A 24704-nucleotide genomic window follows, 5' to 3' on the forward strand; every position below is an offset into this window, starting at 1 on the left:
GGAACTTGAGGTAATTTTCCATATAAATTTGCTAATGAAGCGACAATTTTTTTATTCATTCTTCCATTTTTCAGGCGTTTTCAAGAAGTTCCTCAGCAGAAAAGCTAAGGTGAGTCAGTTTTCTTTTTAATTTTAATAGAAGCGAAATATAGTTGAATTTTGATAAATTTTAAGGAGATTTTTGAAAGTAGAGATCTAAAAAACAATCTGGAAAATTATTGACTATACTTTGATGGAAAACTGTCAAATTTATTCTGTTCGTTGATAATTATTTCCTGCGATGGCCAGTTTTCTTTGAAAGATATGATGATTGAGAGCTAATTTTCATCACATCTGTTAAGGACTGTCTGCATGAAAATTCGGTTTTTGAGCTAATTATTATGCTAAAAAATATTATGTAGAAAAACAATATGAATCATCAAGGGTTTCAGTCCTTGACTTCTATGCAGGAGTGAATTATGTGAAAAAAAAATTAAGCCGCTTGTATATACAAAAACAAGCGAAGAATGAAGGATTGTATGTACTTTTCAATTTGTAGCAGATTCGTATGTTTTGCCATTGATAATTGAGCGTTCATTATATCCAGAATCAAGGAAAAGTGATGTTCAACGTTTCAAGATTCGCCTTTTTCATATGGAAAAGTCTGCAAAATTGTGGACAATTGTTTTTGGAAGAAGAAAAATCTTTAAAGAAAGATTTCAAAAATGATATATTTCAAAAAAAAAATTGGTATTTCCAGATAATAAGTAGGCAACATAAAATTATTTGAAATAACTAAGATGATTTTCCATTTTAAAATATTTTGAATTTTTTCATTCAAAATTAAACTTGAATCTCGTAATATTTAATACGTTCTATGCTAAAATTTAGAAATAAACGTCTTCAGCATCCAAACGTTGATGATTTTGCAATTGCATCCACGTTTTTTGCTTGAATTACAATCCAAAATGAATCTTGTCTATCAATCAATTTTGCGGACAAACAAAAGTGAAGTTTTCAGATTTTAATAAATTTTCATTTAGGCCGAGAATGTCAAAACTTCTGTGTCGGTTCAAATGTCAAATTAAACAAATTCTAACTGAAGTCTGAATCAAAATTTATTTAGGGAATTTTGTAACTTTTTTGACACTACATTTTTCCTTGAATATTCTGGAGATATTTGAGGTAAAAAGAAATTAATTTTTTTTACTCAGAAGAATTTTGCTGTTATATTTCAAAAGGATTTTGAATCCGTGACTGGAAAACAAAAATCCTCCTGATTTATCATTTAATTAAGCTTTTTCACTTTCAAATGATGAATGAGGAATAAGTCTCAATTTTTCAAATTTCTGAATCAGACTGACAAAATTTTTCCTGCATCAAATTTTATTCCTTCAATTTCCATACGATTAACTCTCAATTTAATAACAGTTTTTATCAAATATATAAAATTGTGTGGTAGAATTTCACAATCGAGGGTTGATTCATGGTGATTTGAATATAAAATCGGCTTTTCCTCGATGGGTTTTTGTGAGTTGTTTATTGTTTAAGAAAAAAACAATATCCTGCTCTACATGTTTCGGCTGCGGGCTGCAGCCATAATTCATGAGATTTAATTTTGTACTAATTTTTGTCAAATGTTTTCGCAGCTCATGAATTATGGCTGCAGCCCGCAGCCGAAACATGTAGAGCAGGATATTGCTTTTTTCTTAAACAATAAACAACTCACAAAAACCCATCGAGGAAAAGCCGATTTTAAATTCAAATCACCATATAAAATTGTATTGTATAAGTTCAAAGGGAATTAAAAAAAAAGGCTTTAAATCAATGTTCATCAAATTATGCCACATATATAGGAATAGGAATAGCAAATTCACAAAGAAATTAAAAATTTAAGGATTTTGATCAAACAAAATTATTTTTTTAGTAACATTCGCTGGGCAGTTGGCAAATGAAAGGCTGTCGATGGGAGCAAGTTGCGCTGCTCAACTTTCCCTTGGGCCAATTGAAGATCCAAACGCAGTCCTTGCTTTTGTCCGCGCCGTCCTTCCACAAATGACTGTCCAAGTCCAATTTCGTCCCGTCCTGCCAACGCAAGTCCTTTTCACTTGCTCGGATTTTCGCCGAAACAAACCAAGCATCGGCTGAAAGCAAAACGATTTTTATTCTAGAAGAAAAAAAATGGGCTTTTTTCTCTCTTCTCACTAGGATCAATTTTGTAAGCTTCAGCCGCGACCACCTGAGCGTCATTTTGATCTTTAATTGAGGCCAAATGGAGGCCTTTTTTGCTGCAAGTCTCGTTTGCAAAAGTCCAGTTTGCCTGTGGAAGAAAATTAAAAAAAAAAAAAAAATCTGTGAAAAGTCTAAAACTTACATAACTGGGATGGAAATAATACTTCTTTCCGTTTGACAGTAACTTCAAATTTTCTGCTTCTGAAAAAATGTAAGATTCAATATTTTTAGAAACATATTCAAAAGAATTAGCAAACTTACGGGCAAGAGCGCTGCAGGACGTTTGGTTTTTCTAGAAATAAATTTCAATGAAAATAGCTTAAAGATTTGGGTAAAAAACAATTCCGTTTTAAATTATTTTCACTCTGCGTTTTTTACCTCACTTTCCAAATTTGAGATCTGTTGTGTTTTGATTTCCTCTTCTTTTGTTGACAACTTAAACAAAAAAACAATAATTTTACTTGAAGATTAATTCATCAAACTCATCTCATTGATTTTTTTTTTTAAATCCTAGCAATTAATTCATACCTGAGTCTGCAAATCAATTTTTACTCTTTCCAAATTCAAAATCTGCTGCTCCTTCAACCTAATTTCTTCGTCTTTGATTTTGACCTAATAAAAATCAGCGGATACACAAATCTTTCCATAAAACCGCAAATGAAGTTTATTTTATACCACCCGATCAAATTGCTTTTGCGACGCGTCGGCCTGTTTGGTCAAAACTGAAATTTGCTGCAGCAACGATTTGCAATCGAAATTTACCTCAAATGAATCCTGATTAGAAAAAATAAAGAAATTGAGCTTGGTTCAAATGGATTTTGATAATTTACGTCGAACTTCTTCTCCAACTTGTCTTGTTTTTCCCGAACTAAGCCCATCAAAGCGAGAATTGACTGAAGCTGCGTTGAAATTTCCTTGTCCGATTCCGCCACTTTGGCCTCCTTTCATGAAATTTATTACAATGAGAAGTTCTCCGAAAAAAATTTATATTTTTATAAAAATCAAACCAGATTTTTAAACTTGCTGTTAATTTGCTGTAGCTCGGCAAATCCGCTTTTCTGAAAATTTGATTGAAATTTAAACGTTAAATATTAATTTGAGCTGAAATCTTATCTTTCTTGTTAATGCGATTGAATCATAAACGTTTTTGATAGTTTACCTGGCTTTGCTCTGTGGTTTGGGCCGAGCAAAGAACGGCGACCAAAAGCAAGAAGCGAAAACGGTCCATCGCCTCTTCTCCTCAGCGGCACAATGGCCGGATTTGCGAGCGGATGCGGCTGGATTTATCTTTGCTTCCGGTTTCGATTGGGTCAATTCTTGAATATCAAATCAAACCCAATTTTCGCCAACTGATAATTCCTCAAAAGAAAATCCCTATTGGAATTTTGCGTTTTATTTTTAATGTCAAAATTTACTAATTAAAAAGCAACTCTAGGAATACAAGTAAAATTAAAGAATTGTGTATTTTTTAAAATGAAGCTTTCCTGTAAAATCATGGAATTCAAAAAGTGCTTAATCAGTTCATAATTTTATATATTATGAATTAATGGAATGACAATTGTATGATGAATTTCAAATTCTGAGTAAAATAAGTACTGATAAACTTACAATTTAATTATATTTTAATATTTTTTTCCTTTTATAAATATAAATTACGCGCGCACTTAAAACAATTTGGAAAATACTGCCAATTTACATCAAAATAAGTTGTTTTCTATTTTACAATATATACAAAAGAGAAAAATGTTTTTAATTAAAATTTAATTCATATTCCTCCTTTTTTTTGCGTCAAAATTTTAACCCTGGCCTGCAAACGTTTGTATTTATATTTTTCAGCAGCTGAGATTTCTAAATGATTTGTTCCACTTAATTTGTTTGCTTTGTAAGGACAGTCAAAATGACCCTTGCCTGCCGAGAATTAAAACGAAATTGAGGTTGAAAGAGAAGGAGCTTATTTAGTAAAAGTTATTTCGACAGCGCCTCAGATTATCATTTTTTTTAGCATAAATTTCATGCGTAATGTAAAAAAAACTCTCAACTTAAAAAAGTTTAATAAATTCCAAAGAATTAATTGATTTAATCTTTCGCGATACAAATTACCCCTAGAATAAAAAATTCCGTTTTTGATTAAATTTAGCATCAATTGTAACTGAAGTGCCGAGGATTTTTAAAATGAAACAATTCTTAGAATTTTTCTCCCTAAAGATGAAAAATATAATCTATTATTTCTTTGCTTTCCAAATAACCCAAGCCATTGTCCCCTTAATGAAGTTTTTCCAAGCGGAGTTGTGAGCGAAATTCAAATAGAAAAGTTACTAAAAAATATGTGATACCAACTTTATTGCGCAAAAGAATTATGGGACAACAAAATCAACATCTAGATGTTCCGCCAAACAAAAATCAATAATTAATTAATAATTTTTTGCAAGAAAAAAATTAGTTTAAAAAAGTTTGTTTGATCGAGGTGTTAATCAGATTGAAATAAACTCTCAGTAACATTCGCTGGGCAGCTCGCAAATGAAAGGTTGATCACTGTTGCATGGATAGCCTTGCAATTTTCCATTGGTCCAATTATGGATGCGAACGCAGTCCTGCGTCTTGTCCCCATTTTCCACCCACATCGGACTGTCCAACTCCAACTTGGTCCCGTCGCGCCAAAGGAAATCCTTTTCACTTCCCCTTCCTAGATTTTTTGCCGAAACCCACCAAGCATAACCTAAAAGCAAAATTATTTTGATTAGTGAAAATTCGCAGATTTATATTCTCATTTTTAAATCACCCTTTTTGATTCTTTGCGCTTCAGCCGCGACCAGCTGTGCCTCATTAAGATCTCTGATCGTGGCCAAGTTGAGACAATTTTTGTTGCAAATCTCGTTTGCAGAAGTCCAGTTTGCCTGTCAGAGAGAAATTAGAAAATTTCAAAGAAGCTGCGAGTTGAGAATTACGAAAGTTTGATGGAAGGAGTAAATCTTGCAATTCAGCAACGTTAAGTTCGACAAACCTGGAATTCATTTTGATTTGAATTGGATTTTTGAATGTCGCTTTGTTAAAATTTTCAGTCAACATTTTGAATTTTTTTTATTTAAATAACTTACGAGCAACGATGCATTTCAACGAGTTTATGATTTCAAAAATCTGAAAACAGGAACATTTTATTTTGATGAATGTCTCATAAAAATAACATGATTCAATCATGAATCATGTCAGATTTGCCGAGGCGGCCAACTTTCAATTTACCTGTTTTTATCCAAGGCGTCGCAAACAGAACTTTCAATTTCAATGATTTGTCTATATTTTTTAATTTCAAACTCTTGCCGGTATTTTGAATGAAATTTTAGAGCGATTAAAAACAAAGTAACAAGTCTGCCTGAATTAAAAATCAGATTTTGTGACTGAATTAAAATTATTTTTATCATCCACCACGTTCAAAGGTTGAAAGTTTTTTATTTACAATTTCTCACCGCGTCCATAGTTTGGTTCAAAATTCAAGATATTTTCAGCGCACATGTTTTCAGGAGCAAATTTACCAAATGTTCCAAAATTGATCTAAGCCCTAACAATTAATAATTATTATTTACCTGATTCTGGTGCTGGTCGACAGTTTTGGCCAGTTGGTCCAGTCGGTCGTTGGTCGCGTTGGAAAGTTTGATCAACTCCTCCCTTAACTTTTCGTTTTGCTCCTCCACAAGTCTCCGCGTCTCTCCAGGCTGCAAAAGTCACACAATTTGAGACGTTCAATCATTATTATTTTCATTTGTAAAAATATTTATTGAAATTTTAACCTGGTTGAAGACGATTCTCATCAAGCGATCCAGCTTTTCATTCGTCCTGTTCAAATTTGTCAGAATTTCCTGTCGAAACTCGGATTCTTGCGGCTGAAATCATGAATTTTTTTTCTTCTCGCCATTGTTAATTTATTTCACAGTCAAATTCCTTGCTTTAACAAAGTTTTATAAAGTAATAAAATAAATTTAATAAATAAAAAAACCTTTTTGTTCCTTGAATTGAATTTTAAGTTCGATTTAAAAAATTGTCATTTTCAAACCTTCTAATTAAAATTATGTAACATCTTCTCTATATTAACTAATAATTTAATTCCATCATAGTTAAATTTTAGAGATTGTTTTACTAAGACTTAAAGGAGTGCTGACCCCTCGCTTTGACTTTAATTCCTGATTCAATTAAGGGTCCTGATTAAAACCTGAAAAGGGCGGCCAAAAATTCGGCGTTTTCGTTGAGAAATCTCAAAATGAAGTTGGGCTGATTGGACTTTTTTTGCGCTTGGTCGCCATCTTGGTCCAACAATCGAAAATGTGAAATTGTTGTTTGCAATTTGGATGGCCGTGACCTGAGCCACGTTAGGTCAAGAAAATACCATGAAAAATAATTGAAAATGAATAAAATTTTGTGAAATCAAAGCTAAAGAGTTGCTTGAAATGACCCTTTAATTGAAATTATTAAATTATTTAGCACACATGAGATATAAAAGGGTTTGCTAAAAGTGCTGCCATTTGAAAACTAATTTTTTTAGAAGAAAAAACTTATTGGAAAATTTGTAGCCAATAAAACGCTCATTCTTTTTGTAACAGTACAAAGTACTGCACAAATTTTTCTTATTTAAGAAAAAATGAAAAATAAAAAAAAAATTACATTTTAGGTTAAAGGGAATTTTTTAATATTTTTTTCGAAATAGCCAATCGATTCAGCATGTCTTTTTTAGTCAAGATCTAAATTTTCGCTAATAAATTCTTGACAGTTAAAAAGTAACATCAAAATATTCAATGACAACTCTCTCATCTTAAAACAGGGCACGACCCGTTTGAAATTTTTTGATGTTACTTTTTAACTGTCAAGAATTTATTAGCGAAAATTTAGATCTTGACTAAAAAAGACATGCTGAATCGATTGGCTATTTCGAAAAAAATATTAAAAAATTCCCTTTAACCTAAAATGTAATTTTTTTTTTATTTTTCATTTTTTCTTAAATAAGAAAAATTTGTGCAGTACTTTGTACTGTTACAAAAAGAAGGAGCGTTTTATTAGCTACAAATTTTCCATTAAGTTTTTTCTTCTAAAAAAATTAGTTTTCAAATGGCAGCACTTTTAGCAAACCCTTTTATATCTCATGTGTGCTAAATAATTTAATAATTTCAATTAAAGGGTCATTTCAAGCAACTCTTTAGCTTTGATTTCACAAAATTTTATTCATTTTCAATTATTTTTCATGGTATTTTCTTGACCTAACGTGGCTCAGGTCACGGCCATCCAAATTGCAAACAACAATTTCACATTTTCGATTGTTGGACCAAGATGGCGACCAAGCGCAAAAAAAGTCCAATCAGCCCAATTTCATTTTGAGATTTCTCAACGAAAACGCCGAATTTTCGGCCGCCCTTTTCAGGTTTTAATCAGGACCCTTAATTGAATCAGGAATTAAAGTCAAAGCGAGGGGTCAGCACTCCTTTAAGCTTGAAAGAATTGAATGCAAACCAACATTTTTATTATTAAATTAAAACAAACTCAGAAGGGAGCAATTTAACTGGCCTGGATCGAGATTTCGCCCAATCAGCAAATATGCTTTAGTGTGAAGTCCAGTTGAAAAGGTCTTGCTGGTGAGCCCTGGCATTGGGCGAAATCCAAGCCAGCTATGTTACTCTGTTGTCTCAATATCCAAGTTTTTTTGTCAATTGAGTAAATTGTACTTAGAGAGAATAAAAAAGGTAACATGTTTATTTATTTATTCTCCATTCATAGTACATACAACGCAAAAAAAAGTACACTGTGTTGAGTATTGACTGAATTAAAAGAGTAATTTCTTTTAATTGTGGTATTCCATTATTTCAAGCCCATTTTTCCTCGCAGAGTTTCAGTATAATAATCTCACCCCGAAAATGGTTTTGACTAAAGAAAAGAAACATCAAGACCCTATCTAACATTATTCTACATCAATAATAAAAACTTCACACTCAAATGAGAATTAATTGAATTTTCTGCGTACCTTGTTTGAAGAATCGTTGGCCAGGGCGGCGGCGACGAGCAAAACGACGAGCCAAATGAGTCGAGCCATGGTCGGTCTTTCCACTCGAGTGTTCCTCTGTCGATTCGCAGAAGCTTTTTATTCTCTCTTTTATCACTGCCCTCTGCCCTGCGATATTTATTTAATTTTTCTTTCCACCATTACTTCTTTAAATTTGCTTTACAATATATTTACGAGATTGAATGACGACCGGGTCAAATTGTCCAAAGGGCAATCGTGGCACATCAAGACCTGCTCGAGAAGTAATTTAAGTTGAAGGTATAATTTTAGACTTGAATATTAATCCATATTTTCCTGGCCAAATAATTCACGTTTTCTATTAAATTATTGACGATTGGAAATATCAGAGATAAATTACAAAATTTCATAAAACGATTTAATTTTTTCTTGAAATAACATTCCGAGTATAATTTTTTTTAAATTATTTTCACAGAGAGGAGAGTTAAATTTCCTAGCTATGCATGGACGATGTGCGGGTTGCCTACTTTCGAAGACTGCAGGCGATCCATGAAAGCTTTGCATGGAAAGATGAGCATTGTTTCTTATATTAATGATAATTTTATGCCAGGAATCGAGGATTCTCGTGAAAATAATCCTTAATGCGAACAGGGAAATTAATAAGCCTAAAAAAAAAAATTTAAAAAAATTGGAACTCATCAACTTATAAGTTTTAAGACAAATTTTTTTCATAAGGTTTATTTTTTCTGGGCATTTTAATTCTGGGCATGATTAATTGCAAATAGCTCTAAAGAATTTAAAAGTTCATTTGATATCAAGTTCAATTTTCATAATTTTCCAATTAAAAACTCTTGGGAAATCTATAAGCTTTGTATTTAAAATAATTATATTAAATGAAGATAATTCTTTTTATAAATATGGTGATTAAATAAGAATAGTCTCATGATAAGCATTTTTATTGCAGAACAAAAATATAAATTTGAATTAATTGAAAGCAACGATCAGTAGCATTCGCTGGGCAGTTCGCAAACGAACTTGAAATAATAGGTGCATGGGTAGGTGTCGTATTTGCCGTCGTCCCAATTGTAGACGTAGACGCAGTCGTACTTCTTGGCCGCGCTTTTGAACCACAACGGATCGTCCAACTCCAGCTTGGTGCCGTCGGGCCAGCGGAAAGTCTTGTCGGCGCCACTTGTCGCGTTCGTCGCCGCCACCCACCATCCGCCCCCTGCCAAAAACAATAATTCAATCTTTGTGACTCGAATATGCAACTTATGCTACCGTAGATATTTCGTCCGGCTGCTGCGACCACCTGAGCGTCCTTTTTATCTTTGACCGTGGCCAACTGCAAACCCTGATTGGCGCAAATCTCTTTTGCAGAATTCCAGTTGTTCTGCAGTAAAAAAAATTATTAAAGAAATCGCAGGGATTTATTTTGAAATTGCTTACGTTATCCTCATGGAAGACGTACTTCTTGCCGTTGGAAAGCGTCTTCAGGTTTGCCTGAGCTGCGCACAAAAAGATGCTGTTTATTCTTAAAGATGGCAAAAGTTTGAGTAAATCTTGTGAAAATTTGAAAATAAATCTGAAGAGGGGGGGGTCTTTCAATCATGTTTCTCCTAAATAGTTTCAATTTTGGCCGTTGTTGGCGCTGCTAGCTAAAAATCTTGGCGTTCGCAGCGCCACCAGTGACCAAAATCTGAATTTATTTGGGAGAAAACTGTCAGGTTAGTAATTTTACAAGATTTTCATCAAATTTTCGCAATCTTTTGGAATAAACAACAAATTGTATAAGTTTTCCTTGGAAATCTTACCAGAGAACTTGCAGGAGGCCTCCGGGAATGTCAGATCGAACAACTGAAAAATGTCCAGCCAATAAAAGAGTGATTTGTAAATTCGGTTTCAAACCTTTGAATGGTGCTCCGTCGATTTAGAAATTTGGTCCAGCTTGTTCCTGTCATTGCCCCTCTCCTCCTCCAATTGTTTCACTTGAGTTAAGGTCTTCAATTAAATTATAATTACAAATAAAGTAAGAATATTTATTTCCAATTCACACCTGTTCATTGAGTTTCTCCAACTTATCAAACCTTTCATTGAATTTCTTCACCGACTCTTGATTTTCCTTTGCCTTTTTCTCGTCATTTTCCAAGATCTAGAATTTAAATTAATTTCCACTAAATCCAGCGAATTGCTTTACCTGATTCAGGCGCTTGTCAATTAGATTTTCCAAATCACTCAACTTTCTATTTGTCACGGTAGCTCTGTCTATCATTTCCCTGGCCACCTGCAAATATAATTGGATAATTTATTAAAAAGGGATGAAATTCTATCAATAAAATTATCTTCCTACCTGATTATAGCGTTGATCAAAGTTTCTCTCCACCTCAAAAAACTTCTGGCCCGTCTGAGTAGCTTGACTTACAAATTGCTCCGCCACCTGCAAGCGATATAAGTCTTTTTTATATAATTAATGACAAAATTAATTGCCGGAATTATTCAATTTTGACATATAATTTATTAAAGTACGTTTTAAATTAAAATTTTTATTGTCACTCATACTTGATAGTGGCGTTTCTCGATGATTTTAATCAATGCGAGCAGGTTCTTGTCGGTAATATTCAAATTTATCTCCATACCCTCATTTGCCTTTGCTTCCAGCGGCTTTTCTGTTTCTGTGGCCTGCAAAAAATGGACAGTAAATAAGTTCCCTTCAGATGTTACAAATTTCATTACAATTTGATGATTTGATTTTAATATTTAAATTTGGGCTTTTTCCTTTATAATTTATCTCGGCCATTTTGTGCCTTCAAAGCTTTCTAATTACAAGTACAAATTTCCCAAATAAATTTATAAAATATTAAATGAGGTCAAATTTGTGGATTGTGGACTGAGTTGTTAATATTTATATCATGAAAATTTCAATAATTATCTCCAGAGCTGAACTGAAGGGAACTGTACCTCTGTTGATTGGTCGGTTTGTTGCTGGGAGTCGTCGTCGTCGGCCAGGACGGTGGCGAGGATGCAAAAGAGCAACAACCAAAAGCGCAGCTTCACCATTTCTTTCTCACGATTCTTGATTCACGAATGATGATAATGAATTGGGTCTCCTTTTATGGAGCCTTTTATCACTGCCCTCTGCCCTTTTGGCTAAAATATGCAAGATTAAAATAGGACCACGTAAATAATTTGTGGACAAATAAAAAAAAAATTCATTTGATATCTCTCAATAATTAATTATATCACCTTATTGGAACTTTTTTGTACCAATTCTTATAAACTGTCATTGAAAATAAAAATTATAATTCCTTTTTAGTATATTTCTTAATCCTGATTATTTGATAAACAGCAGCACTTAATTTGTGCTTAAAAATATGAATAATTAAAATCGCAAATATTTATTAAAATTAATTTTAAATTTTATTCTTATGACAGTAAATAAAATCACGTGCCAAATGAATGGCCCAATTATCAAATCTGGTTCAAGGGAAGACGCAGCGAAAGCTTTTATCACTGCCCTTTGCCCTCCAAATTGTATGCGAAACAAACAAGATATCAATTAATAAAGGTTGTCAAGATTAATTAATTTATTATTAGAATGCAGAGTAGTTTTTTTACATGTTGCCAAAATTTGTAGCGAATCGAATTTAAAATATTTTAAAAACATTGTCCGGATTAAATTAAATTCCATTGGATGTTTGTGATGAATAATTAAAAACCTGTATTTTTAAACCAAATTTATTCCACGAGCAAATGTGCCAAATTTTTACAAGTAACATTCGCTGGGCAGTTCGCAAATGAAGTAGGCACGCTCGGTGCAGGAATATCCGTTCAATTTGCCCCTGGTCCAGTTGAAGATGTAAACGCAGTCCTTCTTCTTGTCCGCACCGCCCGACCACAACGGACTGTCCAACTCCAATTTCGTCCCGTCCTGCCAACGGAAGTCCTTCCGATTTCCGCTTGCTTGGTTTTTCACAGAAACCCAAAATCCGGCTGAAGTTATAAATTTTGTTAATTTTTAAATAAAAAAGTGGTTCTTCTTCTCACTATCCTCGATTCTCTCTGCTGCTGCGGCGACCAGCTCGGCCTCATTTTGACTCTTGATCGTGGCCAAATGAAGGCCCTGATTGGCGCACGTTTCATTTGCGTCATTCCACCTTTTCTGTTAGGGAAAAATTAAATAAAAAATTCAAACGAACTTTGAGTTTTTACAAAAGTTGTGTGGAAGGAGTACTTCTTGCCGTTGGACAGCAAAGTCAACTTTGAAGAACCTGCAGATTTTATTAATTAATTTCTAAAATTGAAATTTTTGTAACTCACGAGCGCGGTCGCATCGCGTTTCGACTTCGGAAGGCTGAAAATAGTGAAAATTGGATATTTCTATTAAGCATTATTTTATTTGAATTTTTTCCTACCTTGTTTGAAGATTCGCTGGCCAGGGCGGCACCGACGAGCAAAACTAGCAGCAAAACGAGACGAGCCATGGTCGGTCTTTAATTAAATTGTGTGTCGCTCTCCGATCGCCTTTTATCCCCGCCCTTTACGTAATCAGAAAAAAAAACAGAAGATTATCATCATTTTTTCTACAAGCCTCTGGAAAATTAAGATTTGTATAATTAAAAATGTGGATTTATTACTAAATTGAATGGTAAATTCAATGAGTAAAAAGTTAAAGAAAAACGATTAAAAAAAAAAAAAATTTTGGAAATAAATTTGAATTGATCCTTGTGCTGCATTTTAAAATTTTCATGCGTAATTTTTCCTTAGCAAGATTAATTTTTTCTTCTCAATTTAACAAAAGCGACCTCTTATGACCTCTGCTAATCAAATGAGAAGAGCTGAAGATTATTTTGCCTCTTCGCAAATTTACACAATTAAAAATAGTTAGCAACGCAAAAATGCTCCGTCTTTGTTCAAATTAACATTATAAAATTATTACAAATAATCTCCGACAACAATTCAAAGCGCACTCTCAGGTCGCAGGGCATTTTTGTTCTTATTTCTATTTTTTAATTTTATTTGTACAAAACCTCTATAGTATTTTGCAGATTAAAGTGAAGATTTTTGGATTTCAATAATTATACAAGGTTGATAAAAACTTTCAAAATTATTTAAAATAAATCCGATTGACACAACAATTTCTTCATTGGAATAATCTGAAAATATTAAAACTGCAGCAATTAGTTTTGAGATCTGAAACTTTAACTGATATGATCAGAAAAGTTGTGTCTTATTTTTTCTTATTTTCAAAATTTTACCACTTTTTATTTCCATTTTCTAGCTTTTTATGAAGTGTTTAAAAACCTTTTCATTTGATACCAAAATGTTAATTAACAAACCATATTCAAAACTACTTTGCCGTTGATTTCCCCAATTAATACTTGGTGGTTTTTGTATAATTAAATTGAATTAAATTTTTTTTATAGTAACTCGCTTGAAGGCTCGCTGGCCAAAACAAAGCGAGCCATGGTCAGTGTTTCTATTTTTAATCGTCGCACTTGATTCAGCTTTTATCGCGCTGCCTTCTGACCCCGCGAAACAAAAAAAAAATATTCGAAACAAGATATCCAATCTGTAAAATGTGGCCATGAAATTAACTAAATATAAATCAATAAATTTTGAAGGAAAGAACTTCTCTTAATAACAGAAGGTTAACTGGAAGTAAATATTTTAATTCAGGAATTTTTAATATTTTATTAAAAATTCGAATTTGTCCCATGCTTTTATTTGATCAAATTTGAAATTAATGACCTTTGTGAAAGGTTCAAGTTCGACTTGAAAATTATCACTGAAATTTTCTATTTTTATGGCGTAATTGTGAAATATGCTGTGCAAAATGAAAAGAATAATACAATTATTTCACATGCGATACCCCAAATATTTATAAAAATTTCTTCCCTTAAAATTAAAATAGGTACAAATTTATAATAAAATCAAGTTTTCAATATAAATTTAACTTGACATTAAATATTTAAATATTGAATTTTTTAATTTTGAAATAAATAAAATGTTTTAATTAATTCATAAATAAGATAATTAAAAACTATAATTTTTTTAATTTATGAGTATTTTTTATTCTCAAAACATACAGAAGAGGCTAACAAAGACAATCAACATTAATTAATTTCTCTGCATATAATTAAATTTTAAAACCAATCATGAGTAGCACTCGCTGGGCAGTTCGCAAATGAAAGGCCGAAAACTATCGGTGCAATCAAACGTGTAAAGTTTTCCTTTGGTTTTCCAATCGTGGATACGAACACAATCCTTTGACTTGTCCGCTTCGTCGTACCACAACGGACTGTTCAACTCCAACTTGGCGCCATCTTGCCAGCGGAAGTCCTTTTCACTTCCTCTTTTTCCCGAAACCCACCAACCCCAACCTACGAGACCAGAATTAATTTAATCATAAGGCGAAAAATATAAATTCTGAAGATCATCTCTCACCAGGCTTGATCTTTTCGCCTTGTGCTGCCACCACTTGGGCATCTCTGGAATCCGTGATGGTGGCCAAGTGAAGACCCTGCTTGGCGCAAGATTCGTTGGCAAAACTCCAGTTTCCCTGCGAAAGGTAAAAAGTGTGAAACTGAAATTTGGAAAGATTTCTGTGATTCAGCTTACCACATTTGGAAGAGAAAAATTGTAGTTTTTGCCGTTAGAGAGCGTCACAATTTTGCTGATCCTGAAATATTGTCAATTTTTCATTCTTGCGCCATTTTTAATCTTATTTTGAAGACTTACGAGCAAGGCTGCAGTGAGGCAAGAATCTTTGCAAGGTCTGGAAATTTTTATTTAAAATCAATCAGCGAAAATAATTTGGCTCAACCTGAGAGTGGCGGTCGGCGAGTTTTTCAACTTTGACCAGTTTTGCTGTCAAAATTTTGTGGCTCTTGGCAAATGCGTCCAGCCTGTGGTTAAAATCCTTCTTGGCGTTTTCTATCAAATCTCTATTTTCCAACTTCCTCAGTAGAAAGCAAAGTTAATTTAAGTTTTGGTTTACTTTTAACATAAATTCAATTCACGTCTTTCTTAAATTAACAATTTTTTTTCTCTTTAATTCGTATTTATATTAAAAATAACATCACCTGATGGAGGCGCTGGGCAGTTTCAGTCTCATTAATGGTCCTCATTAGCTCATCATTTTTCGTTTCAATAGTTTCAATCAGATCCAAGGTCTTTGAAAGTTTCATAAGCGTTAATTTTTTTACATTTTAAGAATTTGGATTGGTGATTTTTTTTAAAACGAGATTATATATATATTAATTTATAAAATCCGTGGTTGTTTTCCTTCAAATATAAAAACAAAAATTTCATATAATTTGCCTCACTTTGAGTTTAAAGAGGAAATAATTAAGGAGGGCGGTGCCGATGAAGAAGGAAATCAAAATCACGGCAAAGGCGATCTTCAGGTTTCTCGTCGAACAACTCTTGGTGGACATTTTGGAGAAAACTCTCGTCGGCAGCGGCAGTCGGGCCGAATTCGGGTCCGAAGGCCCAGCACAAATTTGTAATCTGGAATTGTCGGTCGCGCCGGAAGGTTCGGCGATCACTTCAAGATAGTCTACAGCGCTCATGCTTGCAGCACAAAAAATTTTGTACGAGTTGAAAGTGCTAATAAATTTCCTCTCTTAAATAAAGCAATGTCAAACCGGAATCGCTCATCACAGCTGATGCACAATTGCCGCAAATTATCAAAATCCTTATCTTCGTTGTAACCGCAAAAGAAAACAAACAATGTGTTTAATTCATATATTACATCATTTTGCTAAAATGCGTCATTTAAACGTCGTTTATTTTTTTTCTACAGTAATTTCTCTCAACATTTTCACTGAAGAATGGAAGAATAAAAAAAAAATGATACAGGAGATTTCATTTAATTAGATTTAGTGCTCTTGAAATTTGAAACACTTGCGATTAAATTTTTCGATAATTATTCTTTCAGGTTTATTTTGAAAAAAAAGTACATTTCATAAAATTTATTTCTCAACAATAATTTCTAGAATTGCTTTCAGTAGCATTCACTTGGCAGCTCGCAGACGGAATTCCCGTATTTGTAGCTGCACTTTTTGCCGCTCAGTTTGTTTCCCATGGCCCTGAGCTCGACGCATCCGAGGGTCTTGTTGGTTCCCTCGTCCCAGAAATTGCTGTTTTGCTCCAACTTGGACCCGTCGTGCCAACGGAAGTCCAGTTGGCCGTCGCTTCCCTCGTCCTTGGCCGAAACCCACCAGCTGAAGTCTGATGCAGGGAAAATTAAAAAGAAATTTATTAAAAAAGCCAATTCTTACCAGTGAATTGGTTGACCTTGCGCTCAAGCACTTTCAGGTCTTTTCGGTCCTTCAGGACTGCCAAATGAAGGCCCAACTCGGCGCATTTATCCCTCGACTCGGTCCAATTTCCCTGAATAAATTCAATTTTTTTAGGAATACGAAACTGATGTCGAGCCAAATGCTTACGTGTGATTTTATAAACAGGTACTTTTTTCCGTTCGTCAGCTCAGTCAATGAAGATGATCCTGAAATGTAGTAAATTTCTTATTTTAATCTGATAAAGTGTGATTTTGTTATGTTAATAAAACTAACGGGCGAGGATGCATTCGGGCGATAATGTGGGTTCAAAGGCCTGAAAAAAGAATGATTTTTATTTACACAAACAAAAAGATACAAAAATTGTTTTAAACCTCAGCAGTTGTTGAATTTTCCCCCGGCTTTCCACCAACTTCCAGATTCTGTTGTAAAATTTTTATTTAGGCACTTTTTTTTTTAATCGGCCACACTTTTGGCAAGGGTCAACCGATTTGAATGAAATTTGGCAGGTCGGTTGCTCTTAGGGTGTAAACAAATAGTTTAGAAGGATTTTTGAAAATTATCAAAATTGCCTATTTTACAGGGGCTCAAAGATGCTGATTTTGAAAAATGGCGTTTTCAAAAATCGAAAATATCTCAGCTCTTGTTGCAGATAGCGCATAAGTTTATATAAGCAATATTGTAGGGAATTAGACGCCCTACAACTTTGCTATAGTGACCAAGGTCGTAGGTCAAACCTGAAGGTCATTTATTTTTTGCTCATTTTTTTCAGGCTCTACTAAAGTACCAAGGCAATAAATTTTTTTGATTCCAAAATAGCCAAAAGTTGCTCCAGTTAGTAATAAACAACATATCAAAATTTGGTGATACTTATTTTTTTCGTTTTTGAGATATTCCGGATCAAAGGGCAAAAAACGTGGTTTTCCGAGCGTTTTTTGTGCAAATTTTATTTTAAACCTCCATAACTTTTTTCCTGTTAGAGTTAGGATTAAATGTATTATGACAAAAAATAATTGCCTTTAATTTTTCTTGCAGGTCATGTATCACACATGGTGATCAGGTCACAAAAGGGCATTGACCCCATGGTGACCTGTGACCTTTTTGAATTTTTTTACGTATGTGATACATGGATGGAAAGAGGATGTCAGCAGGAGCATTTTGGTACCCGGATTTTCGTTCTAGCATCAATACAAGTGAAGTTATCATAGATTTTGTGCTGCAAAAGTGGGAATCCGACGAATAAATTATTTAAAAATAGATGTAACTTCACATCTATTGATGCTAGAACAAAAATCCGGGTACCAAAATGCTCCTGTTGACATCCTCTTTCCATCCATGTGTCACACACGTAAAATATTTCAAAAAGGTCACAGGTCACCATGGGGTCAATGCCCTTTTGTGACCTGATCACCATGTGTGATACATGACCTGCAAGAAAAATTAAAGGCAATTATTTTTTGTCATAATACATTTAATCCTAACTCTAACAGGAAAAAAGTTATGGAGGTTTAAAATAAAATTTGCACAAAAAACGCTCGGAAAACCACGTTTTTTGCCCTTTGATCCGGAATATCTCAAAAACGAAAAAAATAAGTATCACCAAATTTTGATATGTTGTTTATTACTAACTGGAGCAACTTTTGGCTATTTTGGAATCAAAAAAATTTATTGCCTTGGTAGTTTGGTAGAGCCTGAAAAAAATGAGCAAAAAATAAATGACCTTCAGGTTTGACCTACGACCTTGGTCACTATAGCAAAGTTGTAGGGCGTCTAATTCCCTACAATTTTGCTTATATAAACTTATGCGCTATCTGCAACAGGAGCTGAGATATTTTCGATTATTGAAAACGCCATTTTTCAAAATCAGCATCTTTGAGCCCCTGTAAAATAGGCAATTTTGAGAATTTTCAAAAATCCTTCTAAACTATTTGTTTACACCCTAAGAGCAACCGACCTGCCAAATTTCATTCAAATCGGTTGACCCTTGCCAAAAGTGTGGCCGATTAAAAAAAAAGTGCCTGTTATTTTCATTTATTATTATTTTATTTTACTTATTTATTTATTAATCAAAATAAAGTTAATAAATTGGTAAAAAAATATTTAAAGATTTTTAAGTAAGAAACAGGTAGTTTCCGTTTTGTACCTTGATTGGTTTTCCGATTTGCTGGGGTTCGTTGGCCAGGACGGTGGCGACCACCAACAAAGGCAACAACCAAAGGCGGACCATCTTCTCAAGAACCTCTTAATCTCGTGACTCTTGCTGTGCGAATGACCGAAACAAGCTCTCAAGCCGACGCGCATTTTTATCGGAATTTGATGCCCTCGATTCCATTGACGGCAACAAAAATTGAGGACATTTAAAAACAGCGAAGTTTCTAAAGAAATAGAGAACTGTTTTTTTTCAATTGCAGGGGGAAAATCTGAAGTTGAAAAATTTGTCTCAAAAGAAACCTGTGCTTCAATTTTACAACAAAACGTACACATGACAAAATTGGTTTTCCCAGGCAAACGACTTTCTCGCTGGAAATGTCAACTAATTACTATCAATTGCAACAGGTTCACAATGAATCTCTAATGACCTCGAATATTTAAAACATGAAATAGCACAACATTGACTTGTTCTTATTTAATTAAAGAGGAATCCTTCACAAAAACTATTACTTCTCAGGTTACAAGGGTCACCATGAAATGGGGAATCATAAATTTTAAGAAAATCGCTAATTTATTGAACATGGCTAAAATTTCTCTAAAATCCTTTGATTGCATTTCAATTTCAAGTCAACGAAACTATCTTTTACAACGGTTTGCGACACTCCAAAATGTTCCTTGTTAATCCTGATCCAGAATTGGCAACAGGAAATTGGAGGTCACAGCGTAATTTTTTTAAGAACGTTTAAATTTAAGGTTGAGAAAGATTTTTTTTGCATTTTTCTCGACTCTGAAAAAAATAGACAATTTTTGATCGCTCGGAATTAAGTTATCTCTACAATTAATTATCATGATAGCTCACATTTTGCTTCTTATTAAACCCAATTAATGGAAAATGTTCATTTTTTTTTTGTCAATTTCCAATATGGCCAATTTATGTAATTAATGTTTTACAAAAATTGCTGCCAAAATAATTTGGGTGGAGATTTTTTAATTTTCTCAAAGGGAGGTTGGAGCTAATGAGCCAAGGTATCTTTTCTTGATGAGTACCAAGTTTCTAGGTCAAAGGTCATTGACCCTGACAAAAAGTCAATTTATAAAGTGTTGTGCCCCTTTAAAATAGGCAACCTGATCAAAAAACTAGGATAGCTAAAAGATGCGCCATTATCATTTTAAAACAGATTACTGAATTTAAATTATTTTGAAAACACCGTTTAGAAAAAATTATTGATTTTATAATGGCGTTGCAGCAACAAAACTGGAAATGATCTGTTCGTGGATTAGTTATAAGTTGCAAAATGAGGATTTTTCATGAATTTGAGGCAAATAGGTTAGGTTTTATTGAATTCAATTCAAAATTAAACAATATGAAATAAAATTGGTAGGAGATTTACTTTAACGAAATATTTTGGTGCATCTTAAAAAAATATGTTTTTGCATTCTATTCAGTTTTTACAGCTTTAATTTTATTTTTATTTTACAAATTATTCATTTCAAATAATTTTCAACAAAAACTCGGATTTAAGAGTTGTTTGGTAGATGTTTTTATTGAAAAAAATTATAATTTGAACATAAAAGATTTGATTGAAAGACAATCGCTCAGTAGCACTCGGACGGCAGCTGGCAAATGAAATTGGCTTGTCCGGTGCATTCGGTGGCGCTCAACTTGCCCCCTGGCGTCATGAACACGCACTCGAGATGCTTGTCCGCGCCGTCCTTCCACAACGGGCTGTCCAACTCGAGTTTCGAGCCGTCGCCCCAACGGAACTCGCTACTTCCGCAATTTTCCGCCGAAACCCACCAAGCCCAGTCTGCAAATTTCGAGATTGATTGCAATAAATTATATAAAAACTAAAAACCTTTTGTCCTACCAGGGCTAATTTCCTGGGCCTTGGTCCACATGAGGTTCATTTCGGTTTCGTTCAAGATTGAGGCCAAGCGCAGGCCGAGCTTGGCACACGTTTGCTTCGCCACGGTCCACTCAACCTTTGCCAATCGAAAAGTCAATCAAAATTATTTATTTTAAAAGGATGAAAACGACTCACTGACGTGGTCCAGTCTGAGCTACGGACCGAGAACTAAGACTGAGCAAAACAGCTACATAATTATTTTAAGACAATTTAGGCCATTTGAAAATTAAGAGAGAATCCCTATCCTGTAGTAAAGTCAACCCCACCGAAACTTTTGTATTCTCGCGCGCCGCCACCTGAGCAAAAACTACCTGAGCGTCGCGCCCTGACTGGCGCTGCCTACTTCCGCGTCCTGTCGACGCGGGCCTGCCTCAATGCTGAGCGCCAACGGACAAGTCAAAGTCAGACGGCCCGGGAGACTCACAGCGCAAACACGTACACTTTATCAATCTCCGAAATCGCCATTGTTGAGAAGCAAATTTTGACCAATTCTGGTAATTGTTATTTAAGCACCCAAGAATCCCCTTTTTACAAAACTCTCTCAATTAACAATATTAACGTAACTATTCTGGCCATTTATTAAGCGAATTATTATTATATTTTGTAATTGTTTAGGACTTAAGAAAATATAACTTTAATCATAATTTTAAATTATATCTGTTGTCGTATTTGAAGTCAAACATAAACCCTGAAATAGAATAATAAAGTAAAGTAATTAAGAGTTATTCTAAAACTAAATTAAAAGCAACTAAGAGAATTTAAGCTGAATTAAGAGTAATTAAGATGCACGTGTGCCACACGTGTTTGAGTGAATGTTAAACTAAGAGGTTAAAGCTAAGTAAATTAAACATAAACAACTAAAGTAAAGCTAAAAGGTAGGAATAAGAATTAAACATCAAATTAAGGATTAGCCAATTAGTGGAGACTTAACTAGTCAGCAACTTAAGGGTTAAGGCAAGAGCAAGGCCAGCTTTCTTTCTCAACCCAATTAAGCTTAAACACAAACCCTGAAGCAACACAAAACTGAGTTCTCCTTGGCCAGTCTCCAGCTCTGGGAATAGCGTTAAGTTTGGGCTCGGATGGATGTTGATATTAATTCTGTGTCGTTACACGACAGATTTGGTGTTCAGGTGTGTGGGGTGCTCAATTGTGCCCCGAGAGGAACGTCCCCACTGCGCAGAAGGACTCTTCCGAACCGCAATCACCATCCGACCACAAACAGTTCCGGACAGCGTCCGCACCTGCAGGCAGCCATTTTCCCGCCCTCCTTGCACGGGACGCCGTCGCTACTAGGAGGAATCTGTTGGCTGACCTGAACCCAGAGAACCAGAGCTGTTAAGTTAAGTGCCCTTTGTATTGAGTCTCTAACCAAGTTGCATTTTTTTCATTTTTTTCGCGAGTTTTGAAGGAATAATTGCCGAATTAAAATTTAATAATTAATTGAAGCTCTGATTGAGAGCATTTATTGCACTTGAATAGAACTCCCTCTTTTATCTGTTGTGGCATTTTGAGCGCGAATCTGTAAACTCACACCGTCAAGATGAGCTCCCCACTCATAGACTTCGAGCAATTCCTCGTCAACACCGTCGACCAACAGAAGGCGGACGACTTGATCGCCAACACTGCAAGCGCTGCAGCCAACGCAGCCGCCGCTCTTCTCAGCAAGCAATTTGCAGGGATGCGGGTCAGCCACTACGGAGACGAACATGGTACGTCGCTCTCGAAGTTCATCCAGAGCATCGAGAGGGCAAAGTTCCTCACGCCCGCCATCACTGAAGCCGAGTTGGTGAGCGTGGCCATTGGCAACCTGACCGGTCCAGCCTTTAAGTATGCCTCGAAGCTGGACAGCAGGAAAATGACGCTCGGTGAACTGGAGAAGCTCCTCGCCGAAAAGTTCGAGCAGGCAGCGGACTACAGCACTCTCAAGAGCTCCTTCGAGCGCCTGAAACAAGAAGAGTGGGAAAATGTGAAGAAATTCTACCTTCGCTTGGAAACAGCCGCCCACAAAATGCTTGACGCCCGGGAAACTCATGCCGAAGAAACCGAAAATATCAAGCAGCACTTACTGGAAGAAGAGATGAAGAGGCAGTTCCTCGCAGGCCTCCACGAGGACATTGCGCACGTTCTCCAGATCACCAACCCTAAAAGTTTGTCGGAAATGTTAAAAACTGCCATTCAGTACGAGACGGGGCGCAAACTGCGAAAGCAAAGCAATCAGAAAACCGACCTGGTGGTTGCTGCTGTCACCGAAGCCCTCCGCGCCGCCGCTGGAAACACCAGCAGGGTCGACCAGCAGGCCGAGGCAGCCGCCTCCACCCAGGGCGGGCAGTATGCCGCCCTCATGCAGTTCCTCCAGGCGCAAGCAGCTCAAACGGCAGCTGCTCAAATTCCACAACCGCAACTTCCGCAGGCTCCGCAGCAGCATTTCTGGCCGCAGCCCCCACCTCCTCTTCCTCCGATGCAAGCCCAGTCAGCGCCCGGAGCGCAGTACGCTGTCCACTACGCAAGCGCGCCGCCCCAGCAGCACTACGGCCAGTTCTCCAACGCACGAGGGGGCGCACAGCAGCAGAAAGGCAACCTGAAAGCAGTCAAGTGTTACAGATGTGGTAAATTCGGACACATGGTTAAGGACTGCCAAAAACCGTGTTCGTACTGCCTCCAACCAGGTCACTACCTGGCAACCTGCCCCCTCCTGCCGTGCAGACTTTGCAACCAACTGGGACACTTACCAGCCAACTGTCCTTCGGCAGGCGGCCAGCAGGGAGCTCCCGGTGGCGCTCCTGCCATCCAGCAGCAGACAAAAAACTTCCAGCAGTAGGCGGCGCAGACGCCGCCCTTCAGTCCTTCCTTAACGTCCACGCCGTCCAGCCTCGTCCCGGTCGCATCCTCTGGGTTCAGAGAGGGCGCCTCCGCATCCCAATGATGATCGACAGCGGCAGCGCCATCACTATCTTGCGCTACAGCTTGGCAAAGAGGCTGGGACTGGACCTGAAACCGTGTCACATTAAATTTGGCTGCGCAAATGGCACGGGAATGCAAGTTAAGGGAAGCACTGAATTCAAGTTCAACGTACTGGGGAGGGAAATTTCACACACCTGCGTGGTGGTCGATGTCAATGGTGTCGGCTACCAAGCTCTCCTCGGGCTGGACTTTCTGCACTCACATGAAGCCGTCAGTGACCACGCAAACAACCGCCTTCACTTTCCATGGGCCACCGCCGAGCTGGACGCCAACACTGGCCATCATGAGGCGCAAGTCACACTGGTGGACAAAAGGCCCCAGCGGGACAACGAACACGAACTGGAATTTTTCCCAGTTGTTGCGCCCAGAGACGAGCTCATTCGTGGACTCAGCTGCACATCCATCGAAGCGGTCACAGGGCTGCCCGTCGGGACGGACGTACTCGTCCTCACTGAGAGCCCCGGACTGAACTGCCCAGCTGTCCCGATGGTCACCAAAGTGGAGCGCGGTGGTAGAGTTTCGCTCCTGCTCAGCAACCCTGAAAAAAGTCCATTTCTCATTAAAGCAGGAAAAATTGAAGGAATTTTGGTGGCCAAAATTGGCACAGATTACAGCATTGTGGAAGATGACTTCGTGCAGAGAAAAGAGCCAAAACCACCTGACCCACCAAATGACAGCGCAAATCTGATCAACGTGTGTGCCGACGAAGAAGAGACAGAGCCGCCCTTCCTTCCCAATCCTGTCAGTCAGCCGCTCACCGACGAACAGCGCCTCGCCCAGTTCGATTTCAACGGCGTTGACCCTGAACACCTGCCAGCCCTGAAGGCCCGGCCCTCATCCTGAAAAACATCGACGTTTTCGCCTTCAGTGACCAACCGCTGGGCTGCACTGACATGCTGAAGCACAAGATTGACACTGGCGACGCAGAGCCAGTGAAAGTTCGTCCCTATCGAGTGCCAATGGCCATGAGAGAAGTGATGCAGGCCGCGGTGCGGGACATGCAGCGCCAAGGTGTCATCGAGCCTGCCAACAGCCCTTGGAGCGCGCCCATGATTATGGTGGCACGGCGCGGTCCGGACGGAGAGGTCATCAAATATCGACCCTGCATTGATTGGAGAGGATTAAATGCGGTGACTAAAAAGAGAGTTTACCCCTTGCCGCACATCCAGGACGTCTTGG

At 36.5% G+C, this 24704-nt stretch overlaps 5 protein-coding genes across 6 annotated transcripts; all 5 read right to left on the reverse strand.

Moving 5' to 3' along the window:
- Positions 1-1886: 1886 nt before the first annotated feature.
- LOC132193997 (C-type lectin domain family 4 member F-like) lies at positions 1887-3502 on the reverse strand. Its single transcript, XM_059615020.1, has 10 exons — positions 3371-3502; positions 3219-3269; positions 3042-3152; positions 2887-2985; positions 2740-2823; positions 2590-2646; positions 2473-2503; positions 2354-2412; positions 2185-2299; positions 1887-2123 (listed from the first exon to the last, which is right to left on the reverse strand). Exons 1-10 carry the CDS (start codon positions 3437-3439, stop codon positions 1903-1905), a joined length of 897 nt encoding a protein of 298 aa, XP_059471003.1. The 5' UTR covers positions 3440-3502; the 3' UTR covers positions 1887-1902.
- A 1028-nt stretch (positions 3503-4530) lies between these two features.
- Positions 4531-8322, reverse strand: LOC132193836 (C-type lectin domain family 4 member G-like). Of its 2 annotated transcripts, none has more exons than XM_059614752.1 (7): positions 8210-8278; positions 5994-6107; positions 5790-5918; positions 5307-5346; positions 5157-5212; positions 4991-5105; positions 4531-4927 (listed from the first exon to the last, which is right to left on the reverse strand). In XM_059614752.1, exons 2-7 carry the CDS (start codon positions 6012-6014, stop codon positions 4701-4703), a joined length of 588 nt encoding a protein of 195 aa, XP_059470735.1. In that variant the 5' UTR covers positions 6015-6107; positions 8210-8278; the 3' UTR covers positions 4531-4700. The 2 variants fall into 2 exon arrangements, with proteins under 2 accessions (XP_059470735.1, XP_059470734.1); XM_059614751.1 differs by having other exon boundaries at positions 4533-4927; positions 5994-6086; positions 8210-8322.
- Positions 8323-9207: 885 nt separating this feature from the next.
- LOC132194019 (uncharacterized) lies at positions 9208-12729 on the reverse strand. The gene is made up of 16 exons (XM_059615050.1): positions 12619-12729; positions 12524-12557; positions 12416-12474; positions 12251-12365; positions 11974-12196; positions 11450-11459; positions 11165-11278; positions 10766-10885; positions 10557-10643; positions 10404-10490; positions 10263-10358; positions 10115-10207; positions 10021-10063; positions 9656-9714; positions 9488-9599; positions 9208-9434 (listed from the first exon to the last, which is right to left on the reverse strand). Exons 1-16 carry the CDS (start codon positions 12685-12687, stop codon positions 9208-9210), a joined length of 1548 nt encoding a protein of 515 aa, XP_059471033.1. The 5' UTR covers positions 12688-12729.
- A 1538-nt stretch (positions 12730-14267) lies between these two features.
- Positions 14268-16006, reverse strand: LOC132194029 (uncharacterized). Its single transcript, XM_059615061.1, has 7 exons — positions 15532-16006; positions 15289-15378; positions 15030-15161; positions 14945-14981; positions 14825-14885; positions 14651-14765; positions 14268-14586 (listed from the first exon to the last, which is right to left on the reverse strand). Exons 1-5 carry the CDS (start codon positions 15775-15777, stop codon positions 14869-14871), a joined length of 522 nt encoding a protein of 173 aa, XP_059471044.1. The 5' UTR covers positions 15778-16006; the 3' UTR covers positions 14268-14586; positions 14651-14765; positions 14825-14868.
- Positions 16007-16150: 144 nt separating this feature from the next.
- Positions 16151-18806, reverse strand: LOC132194028 (C-type lectin domain family 7 member A-like). The gene is made up of 6 exons (XM_059615060.1): positions 18650-18806; positions 16881-16928; positions 16783-16822; positions 16657-16715; positions 16489-16600; positions 16151-16438 (listed from the first exon to the last, which is right to left on the reverse strand). Exons 1-6 carry the CDS (start codon positions 18731-18733, stop codon positions 16212-16214), a joined length of 570 nt encoding a protein of 189 aa, XP_059471043.1. The 5' UTR covers positions 18734-18806; the 3' UTR covers positions 16151-16211.
- Positions 18807-24704: the final 5898 nt, after the last annotated feature.

Source organism: Neocloeon triangulifer, unplaced genomic scaffold (genome assembly GCF_031216515.1).
Source record: "Neocloeon triangulifer isolate White Clay Creek 2 clone unplaced genomic scaffold, ASM3121651v1 ptg000005l, whole genome shotgun sequence".
Taxonomy (NCBI): domain Eukaryota; kingdom Metazoa; phylum Arthropoda; class Insecta; order Ephemeroptera; family Baetidae; genus Neocloeon; species Neocloeon triangulifer.

Coding starts and splice junctions, on each gene's coding strand:
- LOC132193997 (XM_059615020.1), bottom strand. CDS start 3,439: ATGGACCGTTTTCGCTTCTTGCTTTTGGTCGCCGTTCTTTGCTCGGCC. Junction 2,647..2,739: donor AAATTGATTTGCAGACTCAG/GTATGAATTAAT, acceptor TTTTTGTTTAAG/TTGTCAACAAAAGAAGAGGA. Junction 2,504..2,589: donor TCTCAAATTTGGAAAGTGAG/GTAAAAAACGCA, acceptor ATTTATTTCTAG/AAAAACCAAACGTCCTGCAG.
- LOC132193836 (XM_059614751.1), bottom strand. CDS start 8,278: ATGGCTCGACTCATTTGGCTCGTCGTTTTGCTCGTCGCCGCCGCCCTG. Junction 5,213..5,306: donor GTTGAAATGCATCGTTGCTC/GTAAGTTATTTA, acceptor AATGAATTCCAG/GTTTGTCGAACTTAACGTTG. Junction 4,928..4,990: donor AGCGCAAAGAATCAAAAAGG/GTGATTTAAAAA, acceptor TTTTGCTTTTAG/GTTATGCTTGGTGGGTTTCG.
- LOC132194019 (XM_059615050.1), bottom strand. CDS start 12,687: ATGGCTCGTCTCGTTTTGCTGCTAGTTTTGCTCGTCGGTGCCGCCCTG. Junction 10,644..10,765: donor TCGAGAAACGCCACTATCAA/GTATGAGTGACA, acceptor TATCGCTTGCAG/GTGGCGGAGCAATTTGTAAG. Junction 10,491..10,556: donor TTGATCAACGCTATAATCAG/GTAGGAAGATAA, acceptor TTATATTTGCAG/GTGGCCAGGGAAATGATAGA.
- LOC132194029 (XM_059615061.1), bottom strand. CDS start 15,777: ATGAGCGCTGTAGACTATCTTGAAGTGATCGCCGAACCTTCCGGCGCG. Junction 15,379..15,531: donor ATTTCCTCTTTAAACTCAAA/GTGAGGCAAATT, acceptor AAACTTTCAAAG/ACCTTGGATCTGATTGAAAC. Junction 15,162..15,288: donor CTGCCCAGCGCCTCCATCAG/GTGATGTTATTT, acceptor CTACTGAGGAAG/TTGGAAAATAGAGATTTGAT.
- LOC132194028 (XM_059615060.1), bottom strand. CDS start 18,733: ATGGTCCGCCTTTGGTTGTTGCCTTTGTTGGTGGTCGCCACCGTCCTG. Junction 16,929..18,649: donor AAATCGGAAAACCAATCAAG/GTACAAAACGGA, acceptor ATTTTACAACAG/AATCTGGAAGTTGGTGGAAA. Junction 16,823..16,880: donor AAAATTCAACAACTGCTGAG/GTTTAAAACAAT, acceptor TTCTTTTTTCAG/GCCTTTGAACCCACATTATC.